Source organism: Phascolarctos cinereus, unplaced genomic scaffold, assembly GCF_003287225.1.
Source record: "Phascolarctos cinereus isolate Bilbo 61053 unplaced genomic scaffold, phaCin_HiC Scaffold_5;HRSCAF=322, whole genome shotgun sequence".
Lineage (NCBI taxonomy): Eukaryota > Metazoa > Chordata > Mammalia > Diprotodontia > Phascolarctidae > Phascolarctos > Phascolarctos cinereus.
Genome location: NW_027555958.1, coordinates 327,612,939 through 327,627,339, shown reverse-complemented (window position 1 = coordinate 327,627,339; position 14,401 = coordinate 327,612,939). Strand labels below are relative to the sequence as shown.

Sequence of the window (14,401 nt, the reverse complement as noted above, 5' to 3'; positions counted from 1 at the left end):
CATTTTAGAACAAATAAGTGATTTTTCTTTTTTCCCTAATCATCTTTGGAAATAAACCCAGAAGTGGTGCTGCTGGATCAAAGGGTATAGGCAGTTTAATAACTCTTTGGTCATAATTCCAGATTGGTTAGATGACTGGATCAAAATGGTTGGATCAGTTCACAATTCCACCAACAATGAATTAGTGTCTTAATTTTTCCACATCCCCTCTAACATTTGTCACTGTCCCCTTCAATAATTTTAGCCATTCTAATTGATGTAAAATTATCCTCAAGGTTGTTTCAGCTTGTATTTCACTAATCAATAATGATGTAGAACATTTTTATATGACTATAAATTGTTTTATTTCTTCATCTGAAGACTGCCTGTTCATATCTTTTGACCATTTATCAATTGGGGAATGACTTGTATTCTTACAAATTTGATAGAATTCCTTATATATTTGAGATATGAGACTTTTATCTGAGAAACTGTCTATAAAACCCCCCTCTCCAATTTTCTGATTTCCTTGTAATCTTGACCACTTTTATTTCATATGTACAAAACTTTTTTAATTTAATGTAGTTGAAATCATCCATTTTACATCTCACAATCCTCTCTATCTCTTACTTATTTGTAAATTATTTGTCTCTCCACAAGTCTGATAGGTAATATGTTCCACATTCTTCAAATTTTCTTGTAGTGTCTCTCTTTATATCTAGGTTGTGTATCTATTTTGATCTTTTCTTGGTAAATGATGTAAGATATTGGTCTACGCCCAATTTCTGCCAGACTGATTTTCAGCTTTCTCAATAATTTTTACCCCAAAATGAATTTTCATCCCCAAAACCTGTCTTTACACTTGTCAAACACAAAGTTACTATAGTCATTAGCTGCTGTAAATTGTATGTCTATTCTATTCCGCTGATCTACTTTTTTATTTCTTAGCCAGTATCAGATAGCTTTAATAATTACTGACATAATGTAGTTTAAGATCTGGTACTGCTAAATGTCCTTCCTTTACATTTTTTTCCTTTAATTCCCTTCTTATTCTTCACTTTTTGTTCTTCCAATGAATTCACTCTTATTTTTTTCCTAGCTCAACAAAATATATTTTGGTAATTTAATTGGAATATGTAGGTTAATTTAGGTAAAATTGTCATTTTATTGTATTGGCCCAGCTCACCCACGAACAGCTAATATTTCTTGAATTATTTAAATCTGATTTTATTTATATAAATTTTGTATAATTTTGTTCTTATAGTTCCTGGGTATATTTTGATAGGTATTTTAATACTGTCTAGAGTTATTTTAAATGAAATATTTCTTACTATCTGTTCTTACACGGCTTTGTTTATGATATATAGGAATGCTGGTGATTTATGTGGATTTACTTTATACCCTGCTACTTTGCTAAAATTATCAATTGTTTCAACTAACTTTTCAGTTGAGTTTTTCGATTTTCCAAGTATACTTCATATCATCTGCAAAAAGAGATAGTTTGATTGCCTCATTCCCTATTCTGATTCCCTCTATTTCTTTTTCTTCTTTTATTGCTATTGCTAGGATTTCCAATACAATATTGAATAATATTGGTGATAGTGGGCATCTTTGTTTTATACCTGATCTGACTGTGAAGGCTTCTAACTTATCTCCATTAAAAATAATGCCTGCTGATGGTTTTAAGTAAGTGCTTTTTATCAATTTAGTGGAAAAATCTATTTATACCTATAATTTCAAATGCTTTTAATAGAAATCATTATTGTACTTTATCAAAAGCTTTTTCTGTATTGACTGATAAAATTGTATGATTTTTGTTACTTTTATTATTAACATAATACATTATATTAATAGTTTTCCTTATGTTAAACCATCCCTGCATACCTGGTATAAATTCCACTTGGTCATAATGTATAATCTTCATAATGATGATAATGCTTTTAGGAAAGATCAGGAGAGAGAAAAAGTTCAAATAGTACAAGTTCAGGCTCAGTGATGAAGGAGAAATTGCCATAGGAAAAAAGTTAAAGCCAAAAGAAAGAATAACAAAATTATATACATCCTATTACATTGAGTGACTAGTCACTTTCGTTTGAACTCTAGGGGATCTGGTTCATCTTCAGATGTCTCTTTTCTGGGTAAAAACCCTTTCTTTGTATCCCAAGCCTTCCCAAACTTCCATACACCCTTTCTTTGAGACTATCATGGATGGAAAAAGTTGCCCTTACCTCGATGACATCTTTGCAGATTCAGGCTGTGAGCAGAGTGTATGCCTCTATTTCTTACTTCTGCTGTCAGCAATGCAATAGCTTGCTGAATGATATGGCTGTAGACCCAGGGTGTCAAGTGATATCAGAGGCTGAGCTAGAAGGAGAAACTTTTTTATTACAAGGGGGAGGAGGCACCCAGGCAACAAGTAAAAATGTAGTGGGAGCTGAGAAAGTCTGAAACTAGGGGTCAGGAAGACACCTTGTGGGAAGAGGCTTGAGTGGGAGGAAGAAACCTGGATGGAAATGGGAAACACATATTGTATGTGTTGAGGGGTGAGGAATGGCAGAACAAACCCTAACAAGAGCAGAAAGTCTCAAGCCTAAACAGAGAACTGGCCAGGTAGAGAGAGATTGCTAAACTAGAAGAGGAAATGATAGGGCAAAATTGGGGTTGGAAGTGGTAAACAAGAACACAATAAAAAAGAACTGATACCTGTAACTGTTTCCTCTCCGGTCCTTGTTGTTTTAATCAGCTGCAACGTTTGAGCAGAGCTCTGTTAGGTTTTGGATCTAAGGAAGCAGCAAGAAGAAGCCAGCCTTCATATGTAAATACAAGACTTTCAGTTTCATTTCTTTCATGAACTGTCACATCCGTTCCTGTAAGAGATGAGACTACTGCACTGTTCTCTGAACTGTAGTGTCTGAGCTCTCCCTAGGCCTTGGCTAAGGTTTGAGGTAATAAGTAGGAACCGAGTTTAAGGCTCAGAGCTGTCAGTTGCCTAACTCTTCAGAAGAAGTAGAAAGAAAAGCCATGATTTCTGCTGCTTGCTCATTGTGGGAACAGGCTTGGCTCTCATGCAGGGCACTGGGTCTGAAGAGTGCTTTGGGATATGGACTTCATTTCCTTTAAAAGAAAGGCAAAAAGTGGGGGAGAACCAGGTGTTAATCTGGCTAGGGACTGATCATGGAATTATAGAATGTTAGAAGACTTTAGAAATCATCAATTAGTACGACTTGCCCAAAGTTACATAGTCAATTCATGGCAGAGACAGAATTAAAACAGTTTTCCTAACTCCTAGTGTTGTGTTTTATTTTTTTCTTCATTGAAGTTATGTGCCAGACAGTTTTACATATAATATTTATATATAAAAGAACTTTAAGTGCTTTTCTCCAATTTATTTATTTTTTTTAGGCAGTTGGGGTTAAGTGACTTGCCCAGGGTCACACAGCTAGTAAGTGTTTGGTCTGAGGCCAGATTTGAACTCAGGTACTCCTAACTTCAGGGCCAGTGCTCTATCCACTGCACCACCTAGCTTCCCCCACTTCTCTCCACTTTAAAAATACAAATGACTTTAACAAGTACTCAATAGTTGAAAAAAATTACATATTCACAAAAAGTATATAGTAAATCTCTCTTCTAATATTATACACTTGAAAAATTTAAAAAGGATAAAATAATAATAATAACATATTCATTTAACTCTATATGATTTAAGTCTTCCAAAACATAGGAGGCGTGTGTTATTATTATCTCCATTTTATGGATGAGGAAACTGAGGCAGAGAGATGCTAAGTGACTGAATTAAGTGCTAAGTGTCTGAGGCCAGATTTGAACTTGGGCCTTTCTAACTCTATCCAGTACAATTTGTAGCAGCTCTTTCCTTTTCCCTGAGGAACCACACAGGAACATACTAGGGGCAACATGTAATTGTAGTCAGGTGGGTTGAGCTGATAAGGAAGGAAAAAGGAGCAGCAAGCCAAACTTTACAGTGAGAATATGCTAAAAGAATTGAAGAGGCTGGAAGAAAAGTGACATAGAGCCTTGTAGAAGATGGGTTTATTTAAAGGGAGAATGAGAATGAGGGGTTCTAGCAGAAGCTCATTTCTGTGGTAGGGTATGCCTTTGAACTCAACTCTGCCACTTCTCAAATACTGAAGAAGTAATAAGGAGTTATCAGCTTCTACACAACCCAGCTGATGAGCTAGCCTCCCTGGGAAGCAGTCAAAAAGCCAGGGTTAGAGGCTGTTCATTGGCTGAGGAATACAACAAGACAGTTTCCAAATGATGAGGTATTTGCTAAAAACAGATTGCTTAGTGGAAAAGATTAGGTATACAATGGTACAGAAGCAAAGGAACCTAGTAATCCCAGTATTTGATAAATACAAAGACCCCAGCTACTGGGATAAAGACTCATTGTTTGATAAAAACTATTTGGGAAACTAGACAGCAATATAGAAGAAATTAAGTCAACATCTCATACCTTATGCCAATATAAGCTGTAATTGGATATGTAATCTAGATATAAAAGGTCCTATTACAAATTAGAGAAGCAAGAAAGAAATTCCTTCCTCTCCCTCTCTCTCTCTCTTTCTCTCTCTCCCTCTCTCTATCTCTCTCCCTCCCTCCATCCTGATGGGTAGGAGGAGAGAGAAGGGAAAAAAATACTTGATAACTTTTCTTAAAAATTTAAAGAATATCACTCCTATTAAGACTATATCCCTAAAGAGGTCAAAGCAAGATAAAAAGGACCAATAAGCACATTTATATTTCTAGCAACTCTTTTTCTGGTGGCAAAGAACTAAAAACTAAAAGAGTGTCCATTAATTGGAGAATGACTGAACAAATTGTATATAAATGTAACAGGATATCATTTAACCATAAGAAATGATGAAAGGGCAAGTTTCAGAGAAACTTGGGAAGAGTTTTGCAAATTGATAAAGGGTGAAGTGAGGAGAACCAAGAAAACAATTTATTCAATAACATTTTAAAGGCAAGCAACTTTGAAAGACTTAAGAATCTTGATTGATGCAATGACCAATTATAATTCTAGAGAACTGATGGTGAAGCAAGCCACCATCTGAAAGGGAAGTGTGGATTCAAGATGTAGAATTTTATGTGTGTATACATAAATGTGTGTAAGCATACACATATATCTTTGGACATGAACAACATGGAAATTTGTCTTCTTTGACTATGGATATTTGCTGCAAGGGTTTTGGTTGTCTTATTTCCAGTGGGCTGGGGGCAAGGCTTACAGGACAGAAAGTAAACAAATGCTTGTTAATTTAAAGAAATAAAATAAATAACACAAACAAAATTTAAACAAATAAGAAGTGGACGGTGGCATTCATGTTTGTAATGTCTTAGGAAGATCTCCATCATGTTCTAGATACATGCTTTAGGATAAAGCAGATTCATACTCCAGCTTACATAGACACCTGACACCAGATGCTTTGCTAGCTTATGCTAGTGCTGATCAAGTCTCTTGTTGCCGTATTCCCACAAATACACTTTTCAGATTAATCCATAAACCTTAAAAGACAATGAAAGTGCCTTTCCCTTGGGACTACGTGCCAATGGCCCATTAAACACTATCTCAGCCACAAAAAAAGGTGGTAGCTGCATGTGATTCTCACCCAAGACTTGAGTAGGGAGAGTTGGGGAAGCTGAAATGAGGTGTGAATGTGGGAAATCTATCTGAAATCCACTCCAGGACAAGAGTATATTTTACTAGGATTTTAGTTATTGCTCATAATATCAACTAATGCTAGTGCTTTTAAGAGCTGGAAGGGATCTTAAAGATCACCTAGTCCAATTCCTTTATTTTATATGAGGCAATTGGCACTTAAACAAGCCTTAGATTAAGTGACAGAACTTTGCCATTATGTACATCCAGTAACTGAGACCTGGTGGAACACTGCCACTTATGACCAGGATTATGAATGAGATGAAGTAAAATAGAACTTTTGTTGTTCAGTCAATTCAATTGTGTCTGACTCCTCATGACTCCAGTTTGAGGGTTTCTTGGCAAGGGTACTGGAGTGGTTTGCCATTTTCTTCTCCAGATCATTTTGCAGATGAGGAAACTGAGGCAAACAGGGTTAAGTGACTTGCTCAGGGTCACAGAGCTAGTAAGTGTCTGAGGTCAGATTTGAACTCAATGCTCTATGCACTGTGCCACCTAGCTGCCCCCAAATAGAACTAGATACGTGTAATAACTGTGACAGTGTGGCATCATGAATACAGAGATGGACCTGGAGTAAGGAAAAAGGAGAGCTGAAGTCCTTCCTATGCACATATTTACTATGGGATCCTGAGAAAATGACAACCTTTTAGTGCCTCAGAGGATTCTCTCAAACTAAGTTACAGAGCACATACCAATCCACATTAGTAGAAAAAGTTTCCTCACCTGGAAGCTCTCTGTGCCAATGAAATGAAACCTCCTCAGTTTCTATTTCTTTGCCATCACAAAAGAACTATTAAAAAATATATTTTTTTTTACATGTAAGTCCTTTTCTTCTTTCTTTTATCTCTTTGTGATATAGATCTAAGAGGAATATTTCTGGGTTGAAAGGTATGCGTAGTTCAATAACTTTTTGGGCATAGTTCCAAATTGCTTTCTAGAAAGGCTACACAGCTCCATCAAGAATACATTAATGTATTTGTTTCCCCACAGCTGCACCAGCTTTGTTATTTCCTTTTTTTATTTTTTGGCAACTTTGTCAATCTGGTCTGTGAGGTGGAACCTCAGAATCATTTTAATTTACTATTCTCTAATTAGTGATTTAGAGCATTTTTTTTTAGTATGACTATTGATAGCTTGGGTTTCTTCCTCTGAAAACTGCCTATTCATATCTTATGTCCATTTATCAACTGGGAAATAGCTCTTATTCTTATAAATTTTACTCCGTTCTCTCTCTCTATATATATGTATATCTAAGAAATGAGATTCAGCATACAAACTAACTGCAAAGATTCCCCTTTTCCCCCACCCCAATTTTCTGACTATGCATATTTGTTACAAGGAATTTGTTTATCTTTTCTCTCTCCTCCCATTCCCCCATTGAGGGGTGATGTGGATAGGATAGAAAAAAAAATAATTTTGTTAGTTAAAAAATACTTTAAAAAAATTGAGAGGTTGGGAGGTGTTGCAGACACTTTCAGATAAGGTCACTGTCTTGTTAATTTTGCTTACAAGAGAACTCCTTACAAGGTAGGGATACTCTAGAAATGTTTATAATATAAAAAGCAAATGCCAATGAAACTTAAATTAAAAAAAAAAAGAAACCATAGGTTTAGTCCCTATACTCTATTATATTGTATATGTCACATATTTTTAGACAGATAAGGATGGACATAGATTCTGGACCAGGGCTTTAGAGAAGGGTATAAAGAGCCAGAGAGTTTGAGAAAAAAAGCCCCACCTGTCTTTTCAGGGCTAGGCCTTCCCAAAACTGGCTGTGTGGGTCCAGAGCTTAAAGGGACTGATCAGTAGAAGAGTGAGAGGTTGAGTGCCCCCAGACCACCTGAGCCCAGCAGCAGTTCTGTGTATGTTGGTCCATTTTTTTGAGAGACAATTGTTAAACATTTACCAGTACATAATTGGTGTTCCATATGAAACTAACCTCAAGGATTATTATAGTTCTATTATGCCCTCCCTTCACCCTAGATTGTAATTTTAATCAGAAAAATTTAGAAAATTATTTCTCTACAGTGGGCTATGAATGATAGACCACCATGTTGCATGAGTAGCAAAGTAGGAAGCCTGAACATAGATGAACAGTTTCATGCTATAGTCAAATTAAACTCCCAACAGAGTTAATCTGGCATGTATTTGATGATATGCCTAATTGCTATTGTTCTACATGGTAATTAGGCATAAATGAGAAGCAGTTCATGTAAATGACTGTAATTAGTACGACTTTTATGCAGCCAAAGCAAATGGTTACATTTTTTTCTCTTCAGTTTCCCAGTGTCTAAAAATGGCAATGATGCAGATTGTTTTCTTTAATACCATGTGGTTTATTTCTCATCTGCATCATATGGACACTACATTCAGTAAACGATAAAACTATTGGATCCACCCCCTCATACTTATTCTCCTTTCCCCCCTACAATCAGAGGTATTTTTTAGAGGATTTATTGTTTATCTTTGCTACCCATCCCTCATATAGAAGGACCAGCCTCTTATGACTTGGTATTGTAGGCATGGCTCTAACACCAGCTCCCTCTTAGTTCTGGTCTGTTGTTGGTATAAGATGAATCACTCACAAGTCACTGAATATTTAACAAAGGAGAGGGCTTATTTTGCCTTAACAGTAAAAACATACAATAAAGACACAGCCATACTTAGCTTCTCTGGAGCCGTCCCCTCCTTGTTTCTATCTTGAAATGTTTCTGGTCAATATCATGTGGTCTCGAGCACCCACCAAGTCTGACAGTCCCCCTATTATGTGATGTAAGTTGCATAAGGGGAGAAAGCTGCATCAGGGACGTCAGGGAATCTGCATCAGAGCTGTAAGCTCTGTGCTGCATGGATAGCTCTGCTGGTAGAGGTTGGAGTGAGGTCCTGAAGAAAGGGAGATGGAATGTGGAGGACTGAGAGGTGGGGAACCAACCAAGAAGGTAGGTCTGTGATATGGCAGGGGAGGCTCCAAGTTCCAGAATTGTGGCTGGGAGAATTTGGTTACATTCAAACTCCCAAAAAAGTTAATCTGACATATTTAGCTCAATTCAACTCAATTTGGCCAACTTATAAATGCACAAAATATTATGCCTATAAAGATGAAAAATGGCAGTTTGTTTACACCAGGAGCTCAATGTTAAATAAAACACAGATAGTTAAGACACAGAGCTACTATTTCACTCCTACTAGATCCTGATTATAGACCTGGAGAAGAAACTTCATAGATAATTGGGTCGAGTAACCCTATGAATGCATCCCTTCTTAGTTCTCCTGGCCAAGAAGTGGCTCAATAACTCCAATCTAAGAGCAGATGCTAGATGAGTAAGAAAACTCATGGAGATATATCCCAAAACATCAATATGTTCATTTTGTGAGTCTCCCATTGGAGGAACATATCATGACAATCTATCTCATCTTAAACTAGTTCCTCAGTTCAATAATATAGTCTCATCGCCTTAAGTGTAAATAGCATGTCCATAATACTTTCTTCTGAATGTTACCCCTGTTCTACTCACATACATTTCTCCTCAGTCCTGTGCCAATGCAATTTACCCACTGCTCTATCCCTGTTGGAAAATTTCTCACCCTGAGATCTTTGACCTAGGGAGAATCTCACCCACCATCAGGTGAGTGGGGGTCAAATAAAATGAGTGGTCAAAGAGGTGGCACAGTCAATATAGTGCCAGGCCTGAAGTCAGGAAGACTCATCTTCCTGAGTTCAAATCTGATTTCAGACACTTACTAGCTATATGACCCTGGGCAAGTCATTTAACCCTGTTTTCCTCAGTTTCCTCATCTATAAAATGAGCTGGAGAAGGAAATGGCAAACCACTCCAGTATCTTTGCCAAGAAAACTCTAAATGTGGTCACAGAGTCAGATACAACTGAGATTATCGAACAACAATAACAGGGAACACTGGTTGGCAGTAGCTGCTTCAGTTTCTTAGGGTACAGATTGAGTTTTTATAATTCAGGATCACTTAGAGTACACAGGCAATCAACGACATTTCATAGAAGAATAGAAGATGGGTGCGGAGGTAGGGTGGAATTGTTCAAGTCTTCAGTTTATAGGAGTTCAAAAATTTATATTAAAAATCCAAGTTTACAGTCAATCTTCCTAGAATTTCTGTGTTGGCAGCAAATCTCTAAGAGGATGAAAATAGGTTTCTTTCTGGAAATATTTTTTTTTTCTCTTTGGTTAGTCAAAATCAGAATATCCTGTGTTGGCAGGAAATCTTTAAGATGGCAGAGGCTTCTTTAAAACAGATTTTGTCTTGCTTATACTCCTCCACAGTCCATTATACTCTCTCCTTTGTCACCCCAACTTTACTGTCAGCACCCCTAAACCTCAACATTTTTGTTCCCTGAGACCAGTCAAACTGCCTAATCTCGAGATCTTTTCCAGCCAAGACAGGAAGGTATGTAAGCCTTCCCCCTTCTCTCTATTCCCTTCTCACTCTGTAGTTGGGTTTGCTCTCCAAGCACCTAGGAAGATTTGGAGGTGTTGTCAGGCCTGACAGGTTCCATTTTGGTCAGATGGTTACTAGGCTGTCTTGTAGCTGGGCACATCTTCCACAGCATAGAGCACAAGGACAGACACCCTATCTGGAAGCATATGCCCTATTCTGTCAATTCTCTCGGCACTAGGGAATTGGGAAAACTACACATGCTTTTTGGCTCCATGAGGCTTACTTACTTGCTTCTACACCCCTGGATCCTCCTTCATGGAAGCTACAGGGAAAAGTTAGAAGAGCTAAAAACATCTTAGCAGATTCTGGAGGTTTTGTGATTGATCATCAAAGAGTTTTGAAACATCTTACAACCCTGGTCACTCCCTTCCCCTACTCCCTTCCCTTGAGTCAAGAGGGTTTTTCTGTTAACTCTTTTCACCCCAGATCAGACTAAGAGAAAAGAATTTCACCCACCCCATTTGGTGAAAGGAAGGAGGGGGCAGGGGCAGCAGCTGTCATGTGGGTCCCACTGGCAATGGTCTTGGGCCCTGGGGCAACCCAGAATACCTGGAAGCCTCACCCAGTTTCATCACATCCTGCTGACCCCCCCCACCTCAACCCCGAGCAGCTGTGGGGAGAGAGGGAAGGTGGATAGGTGGAAGTAAAAAGCCAGCCAGCATTTGAACTTGGGTAAGCCAACTCTTTAAAAGTTGTGGTTTTAACAAGTTAATAATGAGATGCCAATTCTCTGTGTAAAGTAATTGGAAATGCATTCAACAAAATTGAAGTCATCTAATTGGTAATGGGTTTGTTTTAGATTTCAAACTGGTAAACTTTTTGTATCAGTTATGTCAAGCAATTTTTCATAATTTAGTTACAGCTAAAATAATTTGGCTATCACTTATGAAAATTGTAAGATTGTTGGTTATTGTTTTAATGTGTAAACTTGCCAAAAAAGCTTGTTTAGAATACGGAGTTCCTAAACAATGAACTTGGCTTGCTGAGAGTTTGCAAGTATATAGAAATGATCTCTAATGACTGGCTTTTACACCAGGGCAAATTTAAATTTTGAGATGTAAATCCTGGAAAAGTTTTCCCTAAATTGTTAGTGAAACTTGCTATTTGAGGCAAAAGCTCATGGGACCATAATTGATTTGATTTTGAGTTGTCTGATGGACCATAACGATCCATCCATAATCAATAGTCAATAATCCATAATCTGAGAAAAATGTTACAAGCTACTCAGAGAGATACAGGTGGGAGGTATGCATCTGGGAAAAGCTGAGAGGACAATTTTAGCCTTAGTCTAAAATGGGATCGTTCTGGCTCAGTTTCCCCATTGTATTCCTTTGAAAAGGAATGTTACCCATGTGGCTGTTCCTGAGTCTGACTGTGAGGTGGAATTGATACTGCATGATTGGAAAACTGTGAATTATCTGGATTCAAACTGAGATAAGAATGTTTTATCCTGCGATATTTGGGCCCTAAATCTTGTCCCTGCTTTATTCTTTTATAGCAAATATCTGTAGTCAGAGAAAATAGAGAGTAAAAGATATAAGCACAATGCAAATGTGTGAGATCTTTCTGTTTTTTTGAGATTAGAGTTGGGAGAACTGGTTCAGGTGTGAAAGAATTCACTTAGACCTTCTCTATGCTCCTTGCCAGTAGAAAGAAGTTTGAGAAGCCAAAACCTTCACCTTTTACCCTGAAAGAATTTGGGTCCCATTTGTTTGGAGGGGAAAATGATGGGATATGGGCCCTGGGAAACCTCCCTCACCCCAACTCTCCTTGAGTTTTCTCCTTTTCCCACTTGGGCAAGTCTCTGGAGTTTGCCTGAGGCATCATTGCAGTAATCCTCTCAACTAGACTTTTATTGTAGCTACATCCAGTCTCCCAATTCTGTTACCTCCTATTGTCTATCACCTGCCCTTGGCCTCATGGTCCAGGTCCCTGGCATCCTACTTCACAGTCACCTCAGACTACTTGGCCACTCCTAGATACCTCCCACAGTCTTTCTATTTATAAGATCCATCTTTGCCACATTAAGATTCTCAGATTCTTAAAATTTGGCCAATGGCTCAGATTCAATCTGGCCTGCTTGCATTAGTGATACAAATGCTCAGATTTCTTAAGAGTCTGGCCAGTGCTCAGATTCTTAAAATCTGGGCAATAGTGCAGACTCACTAAGAATCTCAATCACCCCAACTGGTGTTCTAATAAACCTTGTCTCTGGTTGAAAGACAGCTTGGGTCAAATTCATTCAGGCAGGAGCTGTGTGTTGCTATTATGGCCTCCCAGCATCCCTAAACCTCAACAATATTCTCTTCTAACCCATTCCATAATCACCTTCAGAGACATCAGTATTCATGTTGACGATCCTTTTGACAACCCGGCTATACAATTCATCTGTATTCTCAACTCTAATGAGCTCATTTTCTACTCCACATTAGTCATGAACTGATGTTGTTGTACCTCATAAAATGTTATTATTTCTTTAACTACCTCCAAGATCTGGAATTTCAAAATTCTGCTCTTAGGTCACAACCATCTATCATTCAACATCCCCAGTCTCTCACACTGAATCTGCTCTTTAAGTTTTTTCAACGTACCTTTGCCTTTGGTCCTTTGACCTAACCATATTTTCCTGGTCCATCTCCCTCATATTGGCTTCACTTCCTTTTATATCAAGTCATGTTCTACTAGCTACTATTCTAGAAACTCTTGGTCCTTTAAATCTACCCACTACAAAATCCTGGTAAATTGCTTTCACTGGGATTTTACCATTGTTCAACAATCCTTCTAATTTGCACTTACTGTCTTCTTATATTTTTCTGTAGCAGATGTTCCAAACCTTTTCTTTTCTCTTTATATCATTACTGCCATAATCCTCCACCTTTAACAGTATGTGACCTAGCCTCACATCTCACTGAAAAGATTGAAGTCAAATGACATGAATTGTCTTAACTCCCCTCTTCCATTCCTTAAAACTTTTTCAGTATCACTAACCTAGCTCCCCTTCCACGCTTCAGTAAAGAAGACCTCTTTATTCTTCATGAAGGCTAATCCCTCAACCTTTACTCTTATCCCATTCCTCATGGCCTACTTCAAGATCTTATTTAAGCAATCATTCCTGTTTCTCTAATGCATCTGCTGGCTCCTTCTCTGCCTACAAAAAAGTTTAGATCTCCCTAGTCTGAAAACAAAAACAAAACAAAGCAAACTTTACTTTAACTCTTCCAATTCATCTGACCACTGTGCCATTTCTCTCCTTAATAAGTTTGACTTCAATTTTTGGAAATATTCTGGAATAGGTCATTATAGAGATGTGTAGTGAGCTTCCTAAAAGGAAAATGGTAATTATGGAGAACCAGCTTGGCTTCATCAAAATTAGGTCATGAAAGGCTCACATTATTTCCCTTTTTGGAAAGATTATTAACCTAGTAGATGTGATGTGCAAATTCAGACTATATCACCTCCCTACTACAGGGAGTTATACCTCTTTTAATGCAATCCAAGATTTAATCAGCATTTTTGGCTTCCACATCATACTGAGCATCTAGCCTATTAAAAACCTCATGCATTTTTTTGTTTTGATTTTCAGAACATCTCATCCCTGCCGCCCACATGTTGTGGTTGATTTTTTGTGTAAAGTGTTAAGTATAAAGTGTAAAATTTTACCTTTATTTCTATTGAATTTGATCTAATTAGATTCAGCCAATGCTCTAACCCAGGGGTTCTTAGTGTGTATGTGTATGTGTGTGTGTGAGTGTGTGTGTGTGTGTACATGCATGCACATGTGCATATGTGTGATGGATCCCTTAGCTCTCTGGTGAATGCTATGGATCCCTTCTCAGAATAATGATTTTAAATGCATAAAACAAAATGTATAGGATTACAAAGGAAATCAATTGTATTGAAATAGTTGCCAAAAAAAGCTCATGAACTTCCTATGTAAGAATCCCTGAAAGTCTGTCAAAGGGCAGCTAAGTGGCACAGTGGATTGAGCACAGAATCTGGAGACAAAAAGATCTGAGTTCAAATTTGGTCTCATATACTAACTGTGTTACCCTGGGCAAGTCACAATCTGTCTTAGTTTCCTCATCTGTTAATTGGGGATAATAATCATACCTACCTCACAGGGATGTTGTGAAGATCAAATGAAAAAATAATTATAAAGCAGTTTAGCACAGTACCTGACACATAGTAGGTGCTATATAAATGTAGTAGTAGTAATAATAATAATTATTATTATATAAAATTATATATATATAATATGTAATAATTATATATAATA

General features: G+C 37.5%; 1 protein-coding gene across 1 annotated transcript in view; it reads right to left on the bottom strand.

Moving 5' to 3' along the window:
• The window catches only part of LOC110201877 (interferon-inducible protein AIM2-like), a 60,941-nt gene extending 58,130 nt beyond the window's left edge, over positions 1-2,811 (bottom strand). Inside the window, 2 exon segments of the mRNA XM_020977747.2 lie at positions 2,208-2,343; positions 2,683-2,811. Coding sequence (XP_020833406.1) covers positions 2,208-2,218 — 11 coding nt within the window. The 5' untranslated portion in view covers positions 2,219-2,343; positions 2,683-2,811.
• Positions 2,812-14,401: the final 11,590 nt, after the last annotated feature.